The 23,829-nt window shown below is 35.9% G+C and overlaps 1 protein-coding gene across 9 annotated transcripts in view; it reads right to left on the bottom strand.

The window, feature by feature from the left end:
- Positions 1–23,829, bottom strand: part of Ppef1 (protein phosphatase with EF-hand domain 1) — a 112,668-nt gene that overhangs the window by 58,092 nt on the left and 30,747 nt on the right. For 8 of the 9 annotated variants that reach the window (XR_007106401.1, XM_047535884.1, XM_047535883.1 and 5 more), the window contains exons 4-6: positions 22,789–22,916; positions 20,799–20,859; positions 10,770–10,933 (exon numbers count right to left, since the gene is read on the bottom strand). Coding sequence is in view for 8 of the 9 variants with exons in the window: in XM_047535884.1 (XP_047391840.1) it covers positions 10,770–10,933; positions 20,799–20,859; positions 22,789–22,916 (353 nt within the window). In the remaining variant the exon portion in view is untranslated. The remainder of the gene's footprint in view (positions 1–10,769; positions 10,934–20,798; positions 20,860–22,788; positions 22,917–23,829) is intronic. The other variant, XM_047535891.1, reaches the window with a different exon arrangement.

Below are 23,829 nucleotides of genomic sequence, written 5' to 3'. Positions count from 1 at the left end.
AATCATGTACTTTAAAATAGTTTAAATGGTCAATTTTGTTACATGAATTTTAAAGAAATTTCTATTTTTACAGATAAAAAACATAATCCTTGATTTTTTCTTACAAATGGGAATATACTGTATACTATGTTGAACCTTTGGTTCTTTGAGTCTTTCCTTAATAATATAATTTTTCAGATTTTATAAAGTCAAAATTATCAAAATTTCCATTATATCTCCTTGTATTAATGTCATATCTTTTATCTCCTTGAATATACTAAGCATATTTATTTTAAACTCTGAATCTAATAACATCATTATCTGAATATGGGTTTGTTTCCATTATCTGTTATTTGTTTCAGTTTTCCTTCATGCATCATGGACACTGTATATGAAAAAACTGTAGAAATAATTTCAGGCCTATTTTTTTCCAGAGAGGATTTAAATTTGTTGTTGGCAAGTGACTAGGAGCACTAGCTATGTAGGATGATCTCAATTCGATTTCAGAAATTAAATGATTCAAAGTTATGCTTCAATCACTGCAGAGCCAGTCTATTTCCAGTTGAGTCTTACTCCTAGGCTATTCTTTTTAGGTCCTAAATTGAGAAAGAGGGTTTTGGGGTGATATCAGAGACAATGGTGTAGGGAGCTCCAAGGTCCAATCCCTCCACAGAAATACTAAAAAGATCAAGCAAAAAAACTGTCAGAATCAACTTTGTCAGAGCTCTGAAAAATCTTCAAGGTTTACAGCAAACAAACACTAAATAAAGAAAAAGGAAACGTGACAATGTCTCAGCACAAGTAGGATACTTTCTAAGACAGATTTGTAAATGGCCTGACCAAGCAGTGAAGCAGGGTTCCCACAGAGTCAATCTGCAAACACTGAGACAGATTTCCTTTTTCCTTTCTTTGTTTCTTCATTTCTTAAGGAACAGAGACTGAAGAAATCACACACCAACTAGACCTAATACAAATGTATAGAACACTTCACCCCAAAACAACAGACTCGTTTTTCTCAAGTACACATGGAAAATATTCCAGGAAAGAGCAGATGTTAAGTCACAAAATAAGCTTTGATAAATTTAAAAAGACTGAAAGCATGCAAAGTATTTTCTTTGACCACAATGGAATGCAACTAGAAATCAATAACAGAAGCAAAACTAGAAAATACATTATTCTTAAACAACCAATGGGAAGAAAAAGCCCACAAGAGAAATTAGAAAATACTTTTAGATGAATGAAAATGAAAACACAACATCACAACATACCAAAACATATGGGATACAGCAAAAGCAGTGCTCAGAGAGAATTGTATGGCTGTAAATGTCTGCATTAAAAAAGAATGATCTCAAGATTCAAGATGGCAAACTAAAGGGAGGATGCATTCCTTGTCACTCCATGACTCGGGATTCAAGCAGAGAAAATAGTTTCTCTTCAAGGCAGCCATCGCTGCCAACCTATCCCCTGCTATTTATCTACCATTCATCTACTGCGATCATCCCCTCTGCCAGCATATCACCTGTTTTTAGGCACAGATTGCTCACTGACCACTGCCTATTGTCCACCATTTGCCCATTTGCCCACCTCTTGCCTGCTCGTTGCCTGCCCACCACCTGACATACACCCACCAATCACCCACCATTAGCCTGTAGACTATCTGCAGACCACCAGCGAATGCACTGCTGCCCGTAAGTCCATTGTCACAGGACCCACAGGTTTGGTTACGTGCAGCTGCCAGCTATCCTGGGACACAGGCCAGGGCCTGTAGGTTTGCTGCTGCCACCACCACCATCTAGGGGTGCAGTTTCCTCAGTCTGAGAACACCAGCTAGAGCCTAGAGATATATTATTGGTGTACCTGTAGGTCTGGTTGCACCTGAGGTCTTGTTGGGTGTGCTAGTGGCCGCCATCTGGCTGCCACTTTGGAAGGTTGTGCCTTTGTGTAAGCACATCGCTGGTGGTCTCTGCAAGATGGAATGGCATTGAGATCTTGGGACTGCAGCAAGGCAGAGTCTTGGGATGATGAAGCCCAGGTCCATCAAATTGCAGTTGGGTTGTGTGGGCCAGTCTGGGTGTGGCAAGCCTATAAAAAGCTGGACTAGGGGCAGTTCCCTGGTGGGGAGCACAGGTTGGAGAAGATGGAGAAAACCTGGCTCTCTCCAGCTCAGTGAGTCCTGAGGTGTTCAGGGACAGAAGGGGCTGGCTACTACAGGTGGGAAGATTGGAAAAGGGTATGAGGGCATATTGCTATCGGCTCACCCACCCAACTGGTCCAGAACCCACTGGACTGGAGCTAACATCAAACCTCAGACAACCCACCTATCAGCAGAGAAGAGAAGCTGAGAACATTTTTAAAATCCAATGAAAGCAATTGTTCAATTTTCCATTGAGATGTTCCTTTTTTTTCCCCTCTCTCTCACAACTCTACCATCTTTGAATCCAAATATTTTTCATGCATTGATTTATTGAGGAATGGGATATCTGAATAGTATATTTCCATTTTGTTGTGTGTTCTTATATTTTTACTGTTTTTAAATCAATATATATTTTTTCTCTCACCTGTCTCCCTGGATTCTTTCTCACTTCTCTCATACTAACAGCCAACCTCTATTAATTCCTCCCTTGCTCTTACTATAAATTTTTACCTCTATCTTCTCTCCTTCTCCCTCATAAATATCACCTCTTACACTACTTCTGTTCCCTCACTGTCCATCATTTGAAATGGTAAACACATCATTTCTGTTTATTGTGACAAAACTATAGGCACCTTTATAGGAGCTATTTGGTTTAAGGTTCTATATTGTTTGCACTGGGTGCTGTTAATATTGGTCTCCTCCTTAAAGGTGAGATGCTAGAAGTCTTCAGGGAACTATAAGACTACAGGGTAGAAACTGTACTGCCTCAGACCCATACCTCTGGATGGGAAGACACACAAACAACATGAAAAAACAAGGGAACCAAGCACTGAAACAAGCCAAGATGTTCCAACAACAGAATCCATAGACAACACAATAGAAGAAATGTCACAGAAGTTTAGAAAGGTACATAGTTAGACTCATCTTTGAAATAAAGGATGATATCAGAGAGAAAATACAGGAAGTGAAAGATCACTTCAATAAAGAGGAAGAGAGTATAAAAAGGAATCAAGCAGAGATCCTCAAAACGAAGAAAACAATAAACTAAATTTAAAAATTCAATGGAAAGTATCATCAACAGACTAGACTACTTAGAAGACAGAACCTCAGACAATGAAGACAAAATATATACTCTTAAAAATAAAATTAGCTGCACAGAGAAGATGGTAAGAAACCATGAACAGAACTTCCAAGAAATATGGGATAACATGAAAAGATCAAATTTAAGATTTATTGGAATAAACAAAGGAATGGAAATACAAACCAAAGGAATGCACGATCTTTTCAATGACATAGTATCAGAAAACTTCCCAAATCTAAAGAATGAAATGGAAAATCAACTACAAGAGGCTTACAGGACCCCAAATGTACAAAATTAGAGCAGACCCCCACCAAGGCACATTATAATGAGAATGACTAACATATACAATAATGATAGAATTTTAAAGGTTGCGAGAGAAAAAAATCAAATTACATATAGGGGGAAACCAATTCAGATCTCAACTGATTTCTCAACCCAGACCCTCAATGCCAGGAGGTCCTGGAACAACATGAAAGAAAATAGATGCCAATCAAGAATTTTACATACAGCAAAATTAAGTTTCAGTTTGAAGATGAAATAAAAACCTTCCATGATAAACAAAAGTTAAAAGAATTCACAACTAGAAAGCCTGCACTACAGAACATTCTCAGCAAAATATTCCATAAGGAAGAAATGAAAAAAAAAAATGAAAACCAGCAAAGGGAGGAACTACACTAAAGGAAAGGTCAATCAAAGGAAAAACTAAGTCAAATTAAAAACAAAAAATAAACCAAGATGACCAGGAATACAAATCATATCTCAATAATAACCCTGAATGTTAATGGCCTAAACTCATCAATCAAAAGATGTAGACTGGCATACTGGATTTTAAAAAAAGACCCAACAATATGCTGTCTTTAAGAGACTCACCTCCTAGGAAAAGACATTCACAGACTGAAGGTAAAACACTGTGAAAAAACGTATCACTCACGTGGTCTGCGTAAACAAGCAGGGGTTTCCATCCTCATATCAGACAAAGTGGACTTCAAATCAAAGTTAATCAGAAAGGACAAAGAAAGACATTTCATACTGCTTAAGGGAATCATACATCAACAAAGACATAAATATCAATCATAAATATATATTCCCCAAACAATGGATCATCGACATACATCAAACAAACCCTTCTCAATTTCAAGAATCAAATAGACCACAACACAATAATATTGGGTGACTTTAACCCACCTCTCTCACCACTGGATAGATCTTCCAAACAAAAAATAAACAAAGAAACTACAGAACTAAATAATACAATCAATGATTTAGACTTAACAGACATTATATAGAGAGAATTTCATTTGTCATCAAGGGAATACACTTTCTTCTCAGCAGCACATGGATCCTTCTCTAAAATAGCCCAACCATACATTATGCACAAAGCAACTCTTAGCAAATATAAAAAAATAGAAATACCACCCTGCATTCTATCAGATCATAATGGAACGAAGCTAGAAATCAACAATAAAATAGAAAATAGAAGCTACTCAAACACCTGGCAACTAAATAGCATGCTATTGAATGACGAATGGATACCAGAAGAAATCAGGGAGGAAATAAAAATATACTTAGAGGAAAATGAGAACACCAATACAACATATTAAAATTTCTGGAACATTATGAAGGTAGTGCTAAAAATAAAGTTAATTGCATTGAGCTCATACATTAAAATAATAAAAAGTCAACAAATAAATGACCTAACATTACATTTCAAAGCCCTAGGAAAACAACAAAACACCACCAAAAGTAAAAGATAGGAAATAATTAAAATCAAGAGCTGAAATCAATGAAATTGAAACAAAGAAAACAATTCAAAAAATTGACAAAACAAAAAGTTGGTCCTTTGAAAAAATAAATAAAATTGATAAACCCTTAGCTATACTAATGAAGAGAAAGAGAGAAAACTCAAATTACTAAAATTCATGATGAAAAAGGAAATATCACAATGGACACTACTGAAATACACACGATAGTTAGAAACTATTTGAAAATGTATACTCAAATAAAATAGAAAATCTCGAAGACATCAACAAATTTCTAGAGACAGATGATCCACCCAAACTGAATCAGGAAGACATATACAATTTAAACAGATTTATTTCAAGCAATGAAATAGAAGACACCATCAAAAGACTACCAACCAGGAAAAGCCCAGGACCAAACGGATTCTCAACCGAATTCTACAAGATCTTCTAAGAAGAATTAACACCAATACTCCTCAAATTCTTCCATGAAATAAAAAAGGAGGGAATCCTTCCAAATTCATTTTATGAAGCTAGTATTACCCTGATACCAAAACCGGACAAAGACACATCAAGGAAAGAAAATTTCAGAACAATATCCCCGATGAACATAGATGCAAAAAGCCTCAATGCAAAAAACATATTAAAAAGATAGTGCGGGGTTGGGGTTGTAGCTCAGTGGTAGAGTACTTGCCTAGCATGTATGAGGCACTGGGTTTGATTCTTACCACCACATATAAATAAATGAATAAAATAAAGGTGCATCAACAACTAGAAAAAGAAAAGAGTGCACCACAATCAAGTGGGGTCCATCACAGGGATGCAAGGTTGGAAATCAATAAACATGATACACCACATCAATAGATTTAAAGATAAGAATCACATGATCTCAATAGATTCAGAAAAAGCATTTGACAAAATATAGCACCTCTTCATGTTCAAAACACTAGAAAAACTAGGAATAGTAGGAACATAGCTCAACATTGTAAAAGCAATCTATACTAAGCCCCAGGCTACCATCATTCTAAATGGAGAAAAATGGAAAGCATTCCCTCTAAAAACTGGAACAAGACAGGGATGCCTTCTTTCACCACTTCTATTCAACATCATCCTTGAAACTCTAGCCAGGGTAATTAGACAGACCAAAGAAATTAAAGGGATATGAATAGGAAAAGAAGAACTCGAATTATCACTATTTGCCAATGGCATGATTCTATATTCAGAAGATCAAAAAAATTCCACCAGAAAACTACTAGAACTCATAAATGAATTCAGCAAAGTAGCAGGATATAAAATCAATACCCGTAAATCAAATGCATTTCTATACATTAGCAATGAATACACCACAAGAGAAATTAGGAAAATTACCCCACTCACAATAGTCTCAAAAAAATAAAATACTTGGGAATCAATCTAACAAAAGAGGTGAAAGACCTCTACAATGTAAACTATAGAACACTAAAGAAAGAAATTGAAGAAGACCTCAGAAGATGGAAAGACCTCCCATGTTCTTGGATAGGCAGAATTAATATTGTCAAAATGGCCATACTACCAAAAGTGCTATACAGATTTAATGCTATTCCAATTAAAAATGAGAAGTTATGCTCCATTTGTGTACAATGTGTCAAAATGCATTCTGTCATGTATAACTAATTAGAACAAATTAAAAAATAAAACAAATAAAAAGAATGATCTCAAATCCAATAGTCTTCAATTCACTAGAAAAATAAGAGCAAACTAAACCCAAAGTTAGCAGAAGGAAGAAAATAAGGATTACAGTAGAGATAAATGAAACACAGAGCAGAAAAACAACAGAGAATCAACAAAAGTTGGTTCTTTAACTACATCAACAAAATTAACAAAACTTTGACTAGACTGACTTAAAAAAAAAAGATGGGGCAGAGAGAGAAAATGCAAATAACCAAAATCAGAAACAAAAGGAAGGATATTACCATTAACCTTAAAGAAATTTAAAAAGAATTATAACAGAATACTATGAACAACTGTACACTAACAAATTAGGTAACATATGAAATGAAAAATTCCTAAAAATACATAAATAACAAAAAAAAACTCAAGAAAAAAATAGGAAATCAGCATAGACCTACAAGTAAAGAGATTGGATCAGTAATCAAAAACCACATAACAAAGAAAAGTTGACAATCAGATGGCTTCACTAATGAATTCTACTAAACATTTAAAGAAGAATTAAGTACTGGGGAATAAAACTGACCAAATTATATTGTGTGCATGTTCAAATATATAACAACCACTATTTGTATAACTATACTGCACCAATGAAAAACTATAGTAAAATAATTAAAACCAGTCCTTCTCAAATTCCTCCAAAAAAAGAAGAAACCAAATAAGAGGAAGAAAACACCTAACTCATCCTATGAAATCAGTATTACTCTGATATCAAAGCAAAACAAAGACACTAAAAGAAAATGACAGATCAACTATCTCTTATGAATGTAGATGTAAAAATGCTCAACAAAATACCAGAAAACCAAATTCAACTACATTTTCAAAAGATTATTCACCATGATCAAGTGAGAGTTATCTAGGAAGACAAGAGTGGTTGAAAATATGAAAATGAATCAGTGCATTATACCACATTTAGAGAATGAAGGAACACACACACAATCATCTCAACTGACACAGAAAAACCATTTGAGAAAGCCCAACACCCTTTTATGATAAAATCACTTAGAAAACGAAGAATAGAGGGAAACTTCTTCAGTTTGATAAAGGTATTTATGAAAAACCCACAACTAACATCAAACCCCATGGTGCAAGACTGAAAGATTTCCCTTTACGACAGGAACAACACAAACATTCCCACTTTCATCACTGCTACTCAATATTGTACTAGAAGCTCTAGCCAGAGAAATTACACAAAAAAATGAAAAGCATCCAGATCAGAAAGGAGGAAAAATAAAACTCTCTCTTCACAGATGACATGATCCTGTATGAAAAATACCCCAAAGAATCTGCACAAACCAAAGAACTATCAGAGCTAATAAATGCATTCATTGAAGTTGCAAGTCATAAACAATCCAAAAATAAATCAAGAAAGCAATTTCTTTTACAGTGTCAACCAAAATACCTAAGAATAAATTTAACTAAGGTTGTGAAAAACTTGTTCACTGAAAACCAAAAATCATTGCTGAAAGAAATTAAGGGAGACATAAATAAGAGGGAAAACACCCTGTTTTCATGAGTTGAAAGACTTAATATTGTCAAGATGGCGACACTACCCAAAGTACTGCCTATGAACTTAATGCCATACCTATCAAAATCTCAATGGCTTTTTTGTAGAAATGAAATTTTCAATCTTCAAATTCATTGCAAGGAACCTCAAACCACCAAAACAAAATTGAAAAGGAAGAACAAAGTTGAAGAACTCACACTTCCCTATTTCAAATGTTACTATATAGCTGGGGATGTAGCTTTGTGGTAGAGTACTTGCCTAGCACACAAAAGGTCCTGGGTTCAATCCCTAGTCCTGCAAAAGAGAAAAAAAAAAAAAAAACCTTGCTGGAAATGGTGGCACATATCTATAATACCAGTTACTTGGGAGATTGAGGCAGGAGAATGACAAGTTCAAGATCTGCTTGGGCAACTTAGTCAGGCCCTGTCTCAAAATAATTTTAAAAGGGCTGGGATATAGCTCATAGAATGCTCCTGAGTTTAATCCCCAGTATCACCACAGGAAAAGAAGAAGAAAAGAAAAGAAAGAAAAATTACTACAAAGCTACAATAACTAATACAGTGTGGTACTGGCATAAAGAGAGACATATAGCAGGCTGGGGATATAACTCAGTGGTTGAGGACTTGCCTAGCATGTTGGAAGCCCTGGGTTGGATTCCTACCAGCACACAAAAACAAAAACAAACAACAACAACAAAAAAAGATAAAAGCATAGACCAATGAAATAGAATTGACAATCCAGAAACAAATCCATACATCTATGCCTTACTGGTTTTTGACAAGAATGCCAAGACCATTCAATAGGGAAAGAACAGTCCCTTTAATAAATGGTGCTGGGACAACAACATATCCATATGCAAAGAATGAAGAAGTTTGATCCCTATCTCATGCTATATAGAAATTAACACAAAATGGTTCAAAGACCTAAAACTATAAAAGTCTTAGAAGAAAACAGGGATAAATCTTCATAATGGTGGATTTGACAATGGATTCTTAGATATGACACCAAAAGCACCAGCAACCAAAAAGAGAAAAAGTTAATAAATTGGACTTCATCAAAATCAAAAATTCTTGTGCATCGAAGTCCAAAGTTCATTATCAGCTGGGCACAGCGGCGCATACCTGTAATCACAGCAGCTCCGGAGGCTGAGACAAAAGCCAACCCCAGAAATTTAGTGAAGCCCTGAGCAACTCAGCAAGACCCTGTCTCTAAATAAAATATAAAAAGGGCTGGAGATGTGGCTCAGTGGTTAAGTACCCCTGGGTTCAATCCCTGGTCCAAAGAAAAGAAAGAAAGAAAAAAAAAGTCCATTTTCAAGAAAGTAAAAAGACAAACTATGGAACAAGAAAAAATATATTTGTAAATCATGTATCTGATAAGGAACTTACATCCAGACAGAAGTCTTATAACTCAATAATAAAAAGACAACCTGGTTTTAAAATGGGCAAAGGACCTGCATAGGCATTTCTTCAAAGGAGGTACACAAATGGCCAATACATACATGAAAAAATGTTCAACACTATTATTTGTCATTAGGGAATGTAAATCGAAACTACAATGAGGCTGGGGCTGTGGCTCAGTGGTAGAGTGGTTGCCTAGTACGTGTGATGCACTGGGTTCAAATTTCAGCACCACGTAAACAGATAAAATAAAGATACTGTGTCCATCTACAACTAAAAATATTTTTTAAAAACGACAATGAGACACTATTTCATACAATTAGGATAGCTACAATAAAAATGAAAATAAAATAATAAGTGTGGGCGAAACCATGGAGAATTGGAACCCTCATACATTGCTGGTAGGAATGTAAAACTGTTTGGCCATTGTGGAAAACAGTTTAGCAGTTACTTAAAAAGTTAAACAGAGTTACCATATGATCCCACAATTCTACTTCTGGGTATATACCCAAGAGAAGTGAAAAATGTGTTCATACAAAAATTTGTACATGAATGTTCATGGTATCAGGTTCATAATAACCAAAAGGTAAAAACAATTCAATGTCCATCCATAGATAAAACAGTAAACAAACTGTGGTATACAATGCAATATTATTCAATCATTAAAATAAATGAAGTAATGATACATTCTGTGACATGAATGAACCTTAGAAACACTATGTTAAGTGATAAAGGTCAAACATAAAAGGCCATATGTTATGCAATTTCATTTATATGAAATATTCAGAATAGGTAAATTTATAGAGACAGAAAGTGGAATAGTGGTTTCCTGGTACGGGGGAGGAGGGAATGGTAAATCAGAATGGCCTTTCTGTGGGCGTGATGAAAATGTTCTACAATTAGATATTGGTAATGATTGTACAAACTTGTTAATGTACTAAAAATCACTGAATTGTACACTTTAAATCTGTGAATTTTATGGTATATGAATTACATCAGAAAAATGAAAAAGGAAAGTAATAAACATCCAGATCAAGAGGAGGTTGCTATGCACCTGAGGAGACTTCTATTTAATAGGTTAAACAAAGTAGAAGGTAACTCTGACATAAGGTGAAGCACTTTCCCAAGGAAATATATTTCTGTGGCAGTATGAAATTCATGCATTCAACAGATGGTCACTGAGCACCTGCTTTGTACCAGGGAAGCTTCTGTTTCCACTTGCCTGTTGTTGCTTAAATGCCTCAAGAAGTTGACCAATGTCAGTAAAAGTGAGAGGAAATTCCAGGCGAGGACCTTCATAGGAGTCTGGTACATCTATCAACCCTACATAGTCCCGTCTATCCTTGATATCCTGGAAGGTGGTTTCAAAAAGCCGACTTACTAGTGCTGGAAAGACAGAAAGGGGCATGAACAATGGGAATCAATATTTCATTACTTATATTTAATAAAAATCTTCTCGAATACCTAGCCCATGTAAGGCACTGGTGCCAAATATTATGAATATCAAGATATCCACAAGTAACCATGAAGAATGACTGATTCTGAGACCGATAGATACATTCACCTGGTTAACTAACATCCCTTCCTGGGATAATGTTTTGCCAAAGCACTGAGTCCATAATCAGTGGGAAGGAGGAGAAGTATCATAAAAACTGGTCAGTCAAGGTATTTTGATTCTCTGAAACTCTCAATCTTTGCTCACTCTTATATCTCAGATTTTTACAAACAGGGCTAAACAACACAACAATGCATCTTATTTAAACATCTGCTGCTATTCAGGAGCTACAAAAAAATTAAACTACAACATTCGTTTTTTTTTCTCATTAAACACTTCAGAGGATTTTACTTGGTTGTAATTGATTTGCTTCTCCCTTCACATAAAAATTTTCTGACATGATTTTCTTTTTTTCTCGGTAACAAAGCAGATAAAGTTAAATGACAAACCATAAGCAGAAATACCCAAAGCTCTCACTGAGAGAAATTTCTGTATAATAACAGATTGCCAACATTCCCCATTTTAGTAGGAACTGAGACCCACAGTCATTTCTTGCAAGATTACCCATAAAACAGTGAGCTCAAGAACAGGCATCCAGACAATTCAGGGAGAGAAAGATAAAGAGGATGTTATAGACTGATCACAAAAGTGGCCTCAATTATAATTTAGTTGGTTCTCCCATCAAGAGTATTTTCCTGGGCTGGGGTTGTGACTCAGTGGTAGAGTGCTTGCCTAGCATGTGTGAGGCACTGGGTTCCATTCTCAGCACCACATATAAATAAATAAAATAAAGTTCCATTGACAACTAAAAAAAAACTTTTTTAAAGAGTATTTTCCCATCCCTTCAAACTCGGGATAACTTGCATTGGCCTGAAGAACATGGTGGATGTGATACCTACCAACTTCATGTCCAGGTCTCAGGAGGCCTTGTATGAATCTCTCTTCTGGAAACTTGCCACTACCTCTAAGCCTGGCTAGCCTACTGAAAAAACCAAGACCATGTGGAACAAAGCTGCATCATCCTAGCCAAAGTTGTTCAAGATTATTCAACAGCCAGCAGAGTTTCAGACACATGAGTGAACTAGGCCAAGACCCAAAATACTGCTAAATCAAGCCTGCCAAGATCATCGGAAATGTTCAGCTAATCTGTAGACTTGCTAGAAGAAATGTTTATTACATGGCATGGAGGAATTGTGACTAATACACAAGATGATTGCAGTAAGAGATAACTGGCCCAAGCCAGGAACAGTGGCACACCTAAAATCCCAGTGGCTCAAGAGGCTAGGCGGATTGACAGTTCAAAGCCAACCTCAGCAACTTAGTGAGACCCTGTCTCGAAATAAAAAATAAAAAGGACTGGGAATATGGCTCAGTGGTTAAGCGTCCTTGGGTTCAATCCCTAATAACAAAAAAGAGAGAGAGAGACCCAGAAGATGGTGACATATTCTTTAATCATTAACACTGACTTGTAATTAAGGCCATTCATCAGGAGGTCTCTGCAAACAGTTCCTATCTTTTTGAATATTTAGAGTGATTGTATTAAGAAGGTATGATGTTAGTAGACATAGACAAAATATATTTTTTCATGATCCAGTTATGCTGAGGAGATGACATTTAAGAACTAAACTTGAAAACAAATTCTAAAGTTATATTTGGTCATTTAAAAAATATTTTCTAAATTTTGTACCCCAACATTTTTTGGTGATGGTTGATGATTTGGGAGCAGGTAGCCAGGGATTGAACTCAGGGGCACTCAACCATTGAGCCTTATCCCCAGCCCTATTTTGTATTTTAATTACAAAATTCTTAGAAAACAACAATCCACTTCTCAGGGGAAAAAAAAAAAAACACAAAAACCTCAGAAATTTAAATGCATCATCTAACAGAATTGTAAATATTGTTTTCTGTTATAGACTTTAAAAAATAAAAATACAGTGAATACAGAACAGGTGGTCAGGAGTAGGGGATTTTGTTCTATAGATCCAGAAGGAATTTATGATATGATTATAGTATTCATGACAAAGGCGGTATGGCCTTTGACGCATGCCTGACTTAGAAATCCAGATGTTAGAAGGAAAGAGAAAAAGAAGTTGAGGATGCAGATTTGTACATGGGGATGCTTATGAAGATATCTAACCCTTTGTTCTTTCCAAATCCTCAGAGGCAACCATGTTAGTCAATTTTCTTTGCTGCCTATACCTTCAGCATGATCCTCTCTTCAGACTCTAATACAATTAAATGTGGTTGAAGACTCCGGAAATCTAAAATTCTACGCTGGACCTCACATCTGTCCACACTGAGAAAGATTTCCTCTTTGAACCTTCCAACCCAACACTCTATTATTTGATATTTCTGTATTTATTGTTCTAGCTGTTTCCTCTCCTTAAACTACTCTTCCTTCATTCTGTCTCCTCTTTGGATAATTTCTCCTCATTCTCCAAAACTCAGCAATGCACCTAGGTTGAGTCCCAAACCCCACCTTCTTATGTTGAAGAAGATGATGATGATGATGACAACAACAATGATGACAACAATGACAATGATGACAATGATAGTTCTTGCTTACTGAATGTTTACTATGTGCCAGACACTGTTCTAAGATCTTTACATGTATAAATTTATGTAGTAATCACAACTATTCTTATGAAGTAAATATTGCTATTTCTCTATTTTATACATGAGGAAAATGGGGCAGGATGGTAAGTGGAGAGATGAAACCCAATCCCAGACAAGCTGACTCTGAGCCTATATTCTTAACCATTATACTTTAACTATATATTGAAACATATCTATGTTATACTATATAGCATTATTGACATAATTATAAATTATTGAATAATAACAATTCTGTGAGGTTTAAGCAAGAATTACTTCATTTTCCCAATCATTGCCTTCACCTGTGCTGTCTCATCTGCTGACATAACAAGACAATTCCATCAAATCCAGTGATTAGAAATCAGTCTTGTTAGGTAAGGACAAAATAAAAACATTCTTCTCATTCAAAAAAAAAGCAAACCAAAAAAAGAGCTTAGCTGGGTGTGGTGGTACATGCCTGTAATCCTAGTTACTTGGGAGGCTAAAATAGCAGGATCGCAAGTTTGAGGCCAGCCTGGGCAACTTAGTGAGAACCTATCTCAAAATAAAATTTTGAAATGGAGGGGTTGGAGATATAGCTTAGCAGTAGAGTGTCCCTGGGTACAATCCTCAGTATGTATGTATGTATGTATGTATGTGTATATGTATGTATGTATATATGTACATGTATATATATATATGTATGTATAAGTACAAAATTTAAATTAAATTTAAAAATAAGCTCAATATGGTCCTTCCTTTCATAGATTTGATGACCTTCATTCCTTAAAAAGTTTGGTGATGAAAATATGAAAAAGGACCATTTTCCTAAGCCAATTCTTAGTTAAAACTACTCAATGTGATATATCAAGTCAATGTCAAATCAATATCCTTCTGCTGGTTTTTAGCAACATAAAAAATAATATAAATTCTCTTCCAATTGCTCATGTGCCATATATGAAAATAATACAAAGCTTTAACATTTCTTTTTGTTGTTGTTGTTCTAATTATTATACATGACAGTAGAATGCATTTTGACATACATAAACGGAATATAACTTCTCATTCTTCTGGTTGTACGTGATGTAGAAGTACACTGGTCATGTAGGCATATATGTACATAGGGTAATAATGTCTGATTCATTCCACTATCCTTCTCATCCCCAAAACCCCTCCCCTGTCTTCACTCCCCTCTATCTAATGCAAAGTACCTCTATCCTTCCCTAGCCCCCACTCTCATTGTGAATTAGCATTCGTATATCAAAGAAAACATTCAGCCAAAGTTTTAACATTTCTAATGCATATACTGTCCTTGTGAGCTACAACTTTCATAACTAATAACAATAATTTAATTTAATGAATGGCAACAATATGTGAAAATTTGTGCAACACAGAATTAACCCTTTGCTGTCTCTACCACCCACATATTACTTTGAAAGCAAGCTCTGGGTATTGCTGGAAAAAGGAAAGTACCAACTGAACCACATTTATAGTTATTTCATTTTCCAATTATGAATCTGGATCAAAACCACTGGTGTCCAGTCAATAGATACCAAAATGAATTTCACAAAATCAATACCTACTCATGATTTTTTAAGAACTCAGAAGACTAGGAATGGAGGGATACTTCCTTAATATATTTTTTTAATTTGACTAAATCATAAGTTTCTCCATTAAATTATCACAACAAAAAAAGAATGCCACTTTCACTGTTTCATTTTAACGTTATTCTGGTAGCTCCAAACAATTCAATAAGACATGAAGCTGGAATTAGAACAATAACTATTAGATAGATATAGTTTTACTTGTGGCCAAGGTGATTAAATACCTACACTCAAGAAAACTAACTGAAAAACTCCCAGGATTGGAAAATTAAATACAATAAAGAGGTTAATCCCAGTGGCTTGATTCACATCTTTACCAGTGCTGAAATGAATAACGTTGGGAGATTACTTTCTAAGTCTCAGATTCTACACTTACCAAAGGTAAGTAACAATAATAATTTCATTGGTTTGTCATAAAAACCAAATTCAATAATATATTTAAAGTACTTAAATTCATGCATATGGCAAATATTTAATGAAAATAAGCAGCAATAATTTCATTAATATTATTCAGTAGAAGGACAAAATAAAATAGACATAAGTCAAAAGTTTTATAAAATGCTATCGATAATCAATAGGAAGATATCATGGAGAAAATATCCTATTTACCATGGCAAGAAAAAATATAAAATACTCCTAGCCTTTTTTTTCTTGAAAAAGAAAAAAAAATACACACACACAAAATATCTTAGCTGATCTGGGAAGCAGAAAGAAAAATAAAAAACCAACACTTACATACATGCCATCCCACTTCCACCAGTCTCTGCTTAGACCTGTTGCTAGGTATGGCAGCTTTCTGCCTGAGGAGGAGGTTGATGTGAAAAATCAACTAGGATATTTTCATTCAAGTCCCTACTCCCATTCAGTTCTATGAACTAGTTTTGAGCTCTGAAAGTAGGATGGGGAGATAAACTGGTATAACTGATTTTTATAAACAAGGTAGTAAGATTGCAAGGACAAATACTGCTTTAAGGTCATCTCTCTTCATTGGAAGACCCAAAATGCCTTGAGATACTCTGTGCCTCAGAAGTCAATCCATCAATCTGGGCTCGGCATCTGGGAATGTTATATAACCCTCTGCCCCCTAAAAATGCTTTGCTTAGGGATCTCAACACTTCAGTTATACAGGTCTAGGTGGAAGTTGTCTATAATCCTCTCACCAAAGAGGGCATTAGAAATCAATCTATGGCAATAATCTGTAAATCTCTGTTACATGCAATAATGAAATCAGTGTGATCCTGCAATAGAGAAATATGTAAGGGAATACCAGACCAGAAATAAACCCAATAATATATTTATTTACTTATTTATTTTTAGTTGTAGATGGACACAATACCTTTATTTTATTAACTTATCTTTATGTGGTGCTGAGGATCAAACCCAGGGCCTCACACATGTTAGGCAAGTACTCTGCCACTGAGCTGCAATCCCAGACCAGTGATACATTTTTAAATGAATATATTGTTATGGTCTAGATGTGAGGTGTCCCCCAAAAGTCCATGTCTAAGACAATTTAAGAGGGTTTAGAGGTGAAATTATTGGGCTATGGGAGCCTTAACCTAATCAGTGCATTAATCTGCTGACAGGGATGAACTGGGTGCTAACTATAAGCAGGTAGGATGTGGCTGGAGGAGGAGGGTCACTGTTGGCATGCCTTTGGGGTTTACATTGTGCCCTTGATGAGTAGAGTAGTCTGTTTCTGTCTGCTTCCTGGTGCCATGTCCTGAACCACTCTCCTCCACCACAATCTTCTGCTGTGATGTTCTACCCCACCTCTGGCCCAGGGCAATGGAGCTGACCATCTATGGAGTGAGAGCTCTGAAACTGTGAGCCCCAAATAAACTTTTCCTCTTCTGAAAGTGTTCTTGTCTTTTGGTTGCAGCAACAACAACAAAAAAAAACTGACTAAAACATATTAAGAGGGAAACATTACAAATCATAGTGAAAGTATTATCAAATAAATGTTGCAGGAAAATTTGGTTAACTACTTGAAAATTTTTCTCTGTAGTTGTGTTTTTTAATAATTTTCAAACACTGGCCATTAAGATTTTCTCATTCAACAGTTTAATATAAAAAATCCAAACAGTATGAAGTGTTAACATTTTTTAAAGTTAAATCATGAAAACATTTAGAAATACAGGCATAGTGATCTGCAGTTTAAATATTTCAGGACTTTCTAAGTGTAAAAATAGGAAGATTCACAAAGAATAAGATATTTAGACTTGAAAGATATTTTAAATAATTAATAGATGAAAATTTCTCACACCTGATGAAAAATACCAACTTAGATATCACAGAAGCATAGCAAGCCACAAGCAGGATAAAAAGAAAAGATCAAAACTCATCAAGGCACATTAGAGTTAAGATGCTATTTTTCAAAATTATTAGATTAATATGTTTCTTCCCCATATCTTTTAGGTGGTTATGTTATTCATTTGTAGTACAGTTAGGTTAATTTGTCACAGTGTGTTATGATTTGGATATGAGGTATCCCCCAAAAGCTCACCTGTGAGATAATTCAAGAAGGTTCAGAGGAGAAATTAATGGGCTGTGAGAGTCTTAACATAATCAGTTAATTAATCCCTGTTGGGATTAACTGAGTGGTAACTGGAGGCAGGTGGGGTGTGGCTAGAGGAAGTGGTTCATTGGGGGCATGGCTATGGGGTATATATTTTGTATCTGGAGAGTAGAGTCTCTCTCTGCTTCCTGATCACAATGTGAGCTGTTTCCCTCTACCACACTCTTCCACTGTGATGTTCAGCCCACCTTGAACCCCAAGGAATGGAGCTGGTCTTCAATGGACTAAGACCTCTGAAACTGTGAGCCCTCAAATAAACCTTTTCTCCTCTTCAGTTGTTCTGGTCAGATCTTTTATTCACAGCAACCAAAATAGCTGACTAAAACACAGTGTGGACTGTATAGAGGGAAAAGAGGGGTGGGAGGGGTGGGGGGAAGGGAAAAAAATAACTAAATGAATCAAACAGCATTACTCTATGTAAATTTATGATTACACAAATGGTATGCCTTTACGCCATGTACAAACAGAAACAACATGTATCCCATTTGTTTACAATAAAATAAAATAAAAAAATATACAGTCACAAAAAAAAAAACACAGTGTGTATTCTACTTTGAGATCACACACACACACACACACACACACACGCACTCCTTATTTTTAATTATTTTTAGGGGGCAATATGAAACATTAGCATGATTCTAAGAGTCAGAAATACAAAAGGTATACTCAGAGAAGTGTCACTCTTTCCCTCATCCCTTCTACCCAATCTCCACTCTTCCGTTCTTTCTACTCTGTACTTACCCCCTGGGTAAACAATGTCATTCACTTCTGGTTTATTCTATAAGTTAATCCTCTATTTATTTTTGTACTAATGAATATATGTATACATATTTTCTTCTCATATCAGGAAAAGATTTCTTAAATGATACAGGAAGCACTAACCATAAAGAAAAAAAATCATACCACATTAAGAATATCCACTTATCAAAAGATAATATTTCAAGATTGGGGGATGTAGTTCAGTGGTAAAGCACTTGTGTAGCATGCACAAGGCCCTGGGTTCAATCCTAAGCACCATAAAAACTAAAATAAGCAGGTGTGATGGCATATGTCTGTAATCCCAGCAAACTGTGAGGCTGCAGCAGGAGGATCTCAAGTTTGAGGCCAGCTTCAGCAACTTAGTGAGGCCCTGTCTAAAAAATAAAAAGGGCTGGGGATGTGGCTCAGTGGTGAAGCACCCCAGGTTCAATTCCCAGTACCAAAGAAGAAAAAAGAATTACCGTTCCCTTCTTTGATAAAAATATTTTGTTATATTTTTAAATTACCTGTAGAATTTTTTTAAATGCAGATTTTAAAATATACAGAGTCTGAGTAAGTATCTCTGGGGGGGAACCCAGTCATCTGTGGCCCTGAAACTCCATAAGTGACTGATGAAATGAGCCTGGATTGAAATATTAGGTCATTAGTAGAAAAAGCCCTGTTTCATTTCATCATTATTATATTTCTTCTTGAAAACATTTTTTGCCAAAGAACACAAAGCACAAGCAATGTCTTCAAAACACAATTATCTAAAAGAAAGAAAATGACTTCCACCCACTCCCCACTTCTCAGGTTTGGCTATTCCACCATTCAGAAAGCTTCTATGGATCATTAAATGCTTTAATAAGTTTCATACATATGTACTTAGCTCAAATCATTCCATTAAAATATAACCAGTTGGGTGTGGTAGCACACGCCTGTAATCCCAGTGGCTCCGGGGGCTGAGGCAGGAGGATTGGGAGTTCAAAGTCAGCCTCAGCAAAAAGTGAGGTGCTAAGCAATCTGGTGACACCCTGCCTCTAAATAAAATTCAAAATAGGGCTGGGGATGTGGCTCAGTGGTCGAATGCCCCTGAGTTCAATCCCTACTACCCCCGCCAAAAATAAACATAACCATTCTTTCGCCACTTTGAAGTATTTGCCAATTATTTAAAAGATGCTCCTAGATACCACATATGTTTTAATTAGAGCAAAAAAAATGATTAGCCCAAATTAAAGAAAAATGATATTTTAGGTCTGGCCTCTACCTTGGAAATAACAACAGCAGATCTTAATTTGCAGGAGAAATACATGCCTGGCAAATAATTATAAAGTTAAAATCATTTTTGAACTACACCGATATCACCTGTCTGATTCAGAATGACTAGACAGAGACAGATTATAATGTCTTGTCTATTTTATGCTGCTACAACAGAATACCACAGACTGCATAACTTACAATGAACAGAAATTAATTTGGCTAGGGGTTCTAGAGACTTGGAAGTTCAAGACCAAGAGGCCATGTCTGGTGAGAGCATTCTTGCTACATCATCTACATCATAAGTCATAACATGGATAAAAGCATCCCATGGTGAGAGACCATGTTTGAGAGATGATGGCTGAATTCATATTTTATAAGGACACCACTCCCAAGATAATTACCCACTCCCATGATAATGGCATTAATCCATTCATGAGGGCAGGACCTCCTACGACCTAATTACTTAAAGGTTCCACCCCTTGACACTGTTGCACTGGGGATCAAGTTTCCAACACATAAAATTTGGAGGACACATTCAAACCATAGCAGACAGGAGAAAAAGAGAGGAAAAAACAGACATGTTGGGGCCAACTGTACTTAATCGGTTGTTTTCACTCAGATCTATTCCCTGAAATACTCAAGATATTTTTATTTCTCAATACAAAAGTTTTGTGGGTGAAAAATAAGATACACTTCATTAAGCTACTATTGAACATCAATGGACTGTGGAAAGAGAAGGTATTCAACAAATGCATTGTGAATGAAATCTAATTCAATTTTTTTAAAGTGAAAAAATTAAATGCTGACTTAGCAGACACCATCAAAAGAAGAAAAAAGTCAGTTGAACTGATTTCACAGTTGTTGGGTGTCACACAGACAAGAGAGGTGGGCATCTTTTTAACTTCTTAGCATTCTTCCATCTTCAGGATTTATATTTCTTGATGGGGGCAATTCGATATTTAATAGTTACTTTTCAAAAGACTAAAACTTTTTGCTTACCTGGATCTTCCTTACGTGATGGTGTAAAGTTTTCCAACATGAAGGTAAAGAAATTGGATAACTGAACAAAATAAAAAGATATTAATCAATTAATGAACCCCAAGCAACTACTATGATAAATACTATGGGTGCAAGCCCCTTACTCTTCTGGAGCACTCATCTTCCAGATGCCTCAGCTACTAAGGGTCACACCTAATCCTGTCCTCACAAGATGGGCAGCACCAGACTCAGAGTCACTGAGGATGTTACATGTACATCCCTCCTGGAAGGTTGCTCACAGACAACAACTAATTGAAACAAGAGTACCAGCCCAGTCCCCCGCCTCCCTTCCCCTACGTAGGATGAACTATGATGCATTTCACACTTGAAAGTTCCTGATGGGATCAGGCTGAGGTCAGACTTCTCCAGAAAGCACATTTTTACTTGGCTTCTTCTACCATCATATCTTGATTTTCTCACTTCCTTATTATAGGTTTTTTTCTGAAAACATTCCCTCAATAAGTCACTTGTACCAGAATCCCCCTCTCAGACTCTGCTTCTAGAAAGTCCAATCTAAGACATCTACTAAATTTTGTTTATTATAATCTCTTCTTTTCTCTTTGGTGGTAAGATTAAACAGTGCTTAAAAAGATAGCCAAGACTGTGACTCCTAATCAAGGGAAAGGGAGCATCTGAGTGAATCCCAGTGTATCATTTAATAGCTGCCAAGAGGAAATCCAGCAATTTAATTTTTTTAATTTTTAAATTTTTTAAATTATAACATGATACATAAATATGATTGTTAAGTTAGTCCTTTTTTCTTTTTTTTCCCCCAGTACTAGGGATTTTGGAGATTAAATCCAGGGCCTTCACATATGCTTGGCACATGCTCTACCACTAAGCTACATCTCCAGCCTGAGAAGCCCCTCTTACCTATTTATTAATATCACTCTTGTCCCCAGAACTAACTCCTATAAACAATTTGCTATGTATCATTTTCCAGAATTTTGCTGTATATTTTTGTTTTATTTTGTTTGAGTTTTGGTTTTTTGTTGGTTTTTTTGTTGTTGTTGTTTGTTTGTTTGTTTTTTTGGTACTGGGGATTGAATCCAAAGGCACTTAACTGCTGAGCCACCTCCCCAGCCCTTTTTTATATTTTATTTAGAGACAGGATCTCACTAAGTTGCTGAGGCTGGCTTTGATCCTCCTGCCTCAGCCCCCACCCTCCCAACCCCCGGCCACTGGGATTACAGGCATGCATCACCACACCCAGCTATATATTTAATTTTCTTTCACATATATAGGATAATCTATATACTATTATACAGGTTGATTTTTTTACATCAACAACTACATTGGAGATCATTCCAAGACTTTTTTATTGTTAAAAAGTACCCATTTTTTGGCCTGGTGCCAAGGTGCACACCTGTAATTCCAGCGCCCAGCAGCTGGGGTGGGGGGGCACCTGAAGCAGGAAGATCGTGGTTCAAAGCAAGCCTCAGCAAAAAGTGAGACCCTGTCTCTTAATAAATTAGGGCTGGGGATGTGACTCAGTGGTCAAGTGCCCCTGAGTTCAATCCCTAGTACAAAAAGAACTCATTTTTTTAATGAATCCTTATAGAAGCTTTAAAAAGGTATTCCTCATTCATATATATTTTCTTCTAGAATGTTCACAGATTTGTTCCCAGGAAATTCTTTCGGTTTTTTTAACTCCTTAAAAGTATTTTCCTTTCATAAAGCAACAACTTTACTTTCTACTAGGGCATATAACCAAAAATAGATTAATACTATTTTTATTAGTAAGCTAGACATCTGGCAGTCCTTTGGAAAATGTGAACTTTGAAACTGAAAAACACCATCTTCTTCCAAAACCACACTCTCTCAACAGCTATTTCTAAGCTCTATTAAAGCGTCCTCAGCTTAAAATTGACCCAAACGTTCATTCTTTCAGTAACAAAGAGTAAAGAGAAATATTTTACCAAAAAAAGAGAGAGAAGCTTGCAAAACAGACCTGCATTTGACCTTGTTCATCAGCATATTCAATAGACTGGAAGATGGTGAGGGCATAGTGTTGTCTGGCCTTCAGTCGAGCTCTGTAACCTCGGTACCAGTTCTGGATGACCAAGGCGGCTTTTACCACTGCAGACCCACGGGATATGAAAGTCAGAGAAAAACAGTTACTATGCAGCTCTTAGAGGGAAGTAGGTGCTTCAACAAAAAAACAATCAATTCACTTGGGTTCATAGATTCTAAGAATACGAAAACTGCAAACAATGAGATTGACCTTTATATTTTTTTATAAAATGTTCTCAAGTCTCAAACACTTAGAGAATAATGATGGCATAGCCATTAAGAGTAGAATTTTTTTAGTAAGACTGCCTAAATTTGAATCCCAGCCCTGCTAATTAGCATCTATGTGACTTTTGATAAGTTATTAAAACTCTCAAAGCCTCAGTTTCTTTATCTATAAAATGTAGATGATAACAGTACTCACCACTGGTGCTACTTAGGAATATTCTATTCTTCACTATATATCCCAAAGAAATGTCTACACAGTCTATAAGGGAGACACATGAAGATGCAATTGCCTCTTTGTGGCAATAAGGAGTTTGATACCAATGCAGTCTGGCTATCCATTACTAGTACAGGGAATGTGTATCTGAGGTGTGCACACCATGGTATAGCATGCCACAATTGGAAGTCATAAATTACATAAATCCATAGTAATGGGGAGAGGTCTTTAAAACAGTGCTTCCATCAGAACCATTTTTTTAAGTCAGAGACAGAATGAAATATAACACAATACCACTTAATATCATTTTAAAATATACATACACAAAGCCATAATGAACATTTCATAACAGTATATGCAAAGGAGAAGATAGGCACTACCCAAAAAAGACTGGTTACTTATAGGGGAGGTACATGAACATGGGGTAAATGGACAAAACAGAATAAACTAATTAGCATAGAGAAAGGGTCTTGCACAGAGAATTGATGGCAATATACAATGAATTGAGAAGTTTGATTCACTGTACCTCTGTGCCTGAGA

Source organism: Sciurus carolinensis, chromosome X, assembly GCF_902686445.1.
Source record: "Sciurus carolinensis chromosome X, mSciCar1.2, whole genome shotgun sequence".
NCBI classification, from domain to species: domain Eukaryota; kingdom Metazoa; phylum Chordata; class Mammalia; order Rodentia; family Sciuridae; genus Sciurus; species Sciurus carolinensis.
This window is presented reverse-complemented; position numbering and strand designations above follow the sequence as displayed.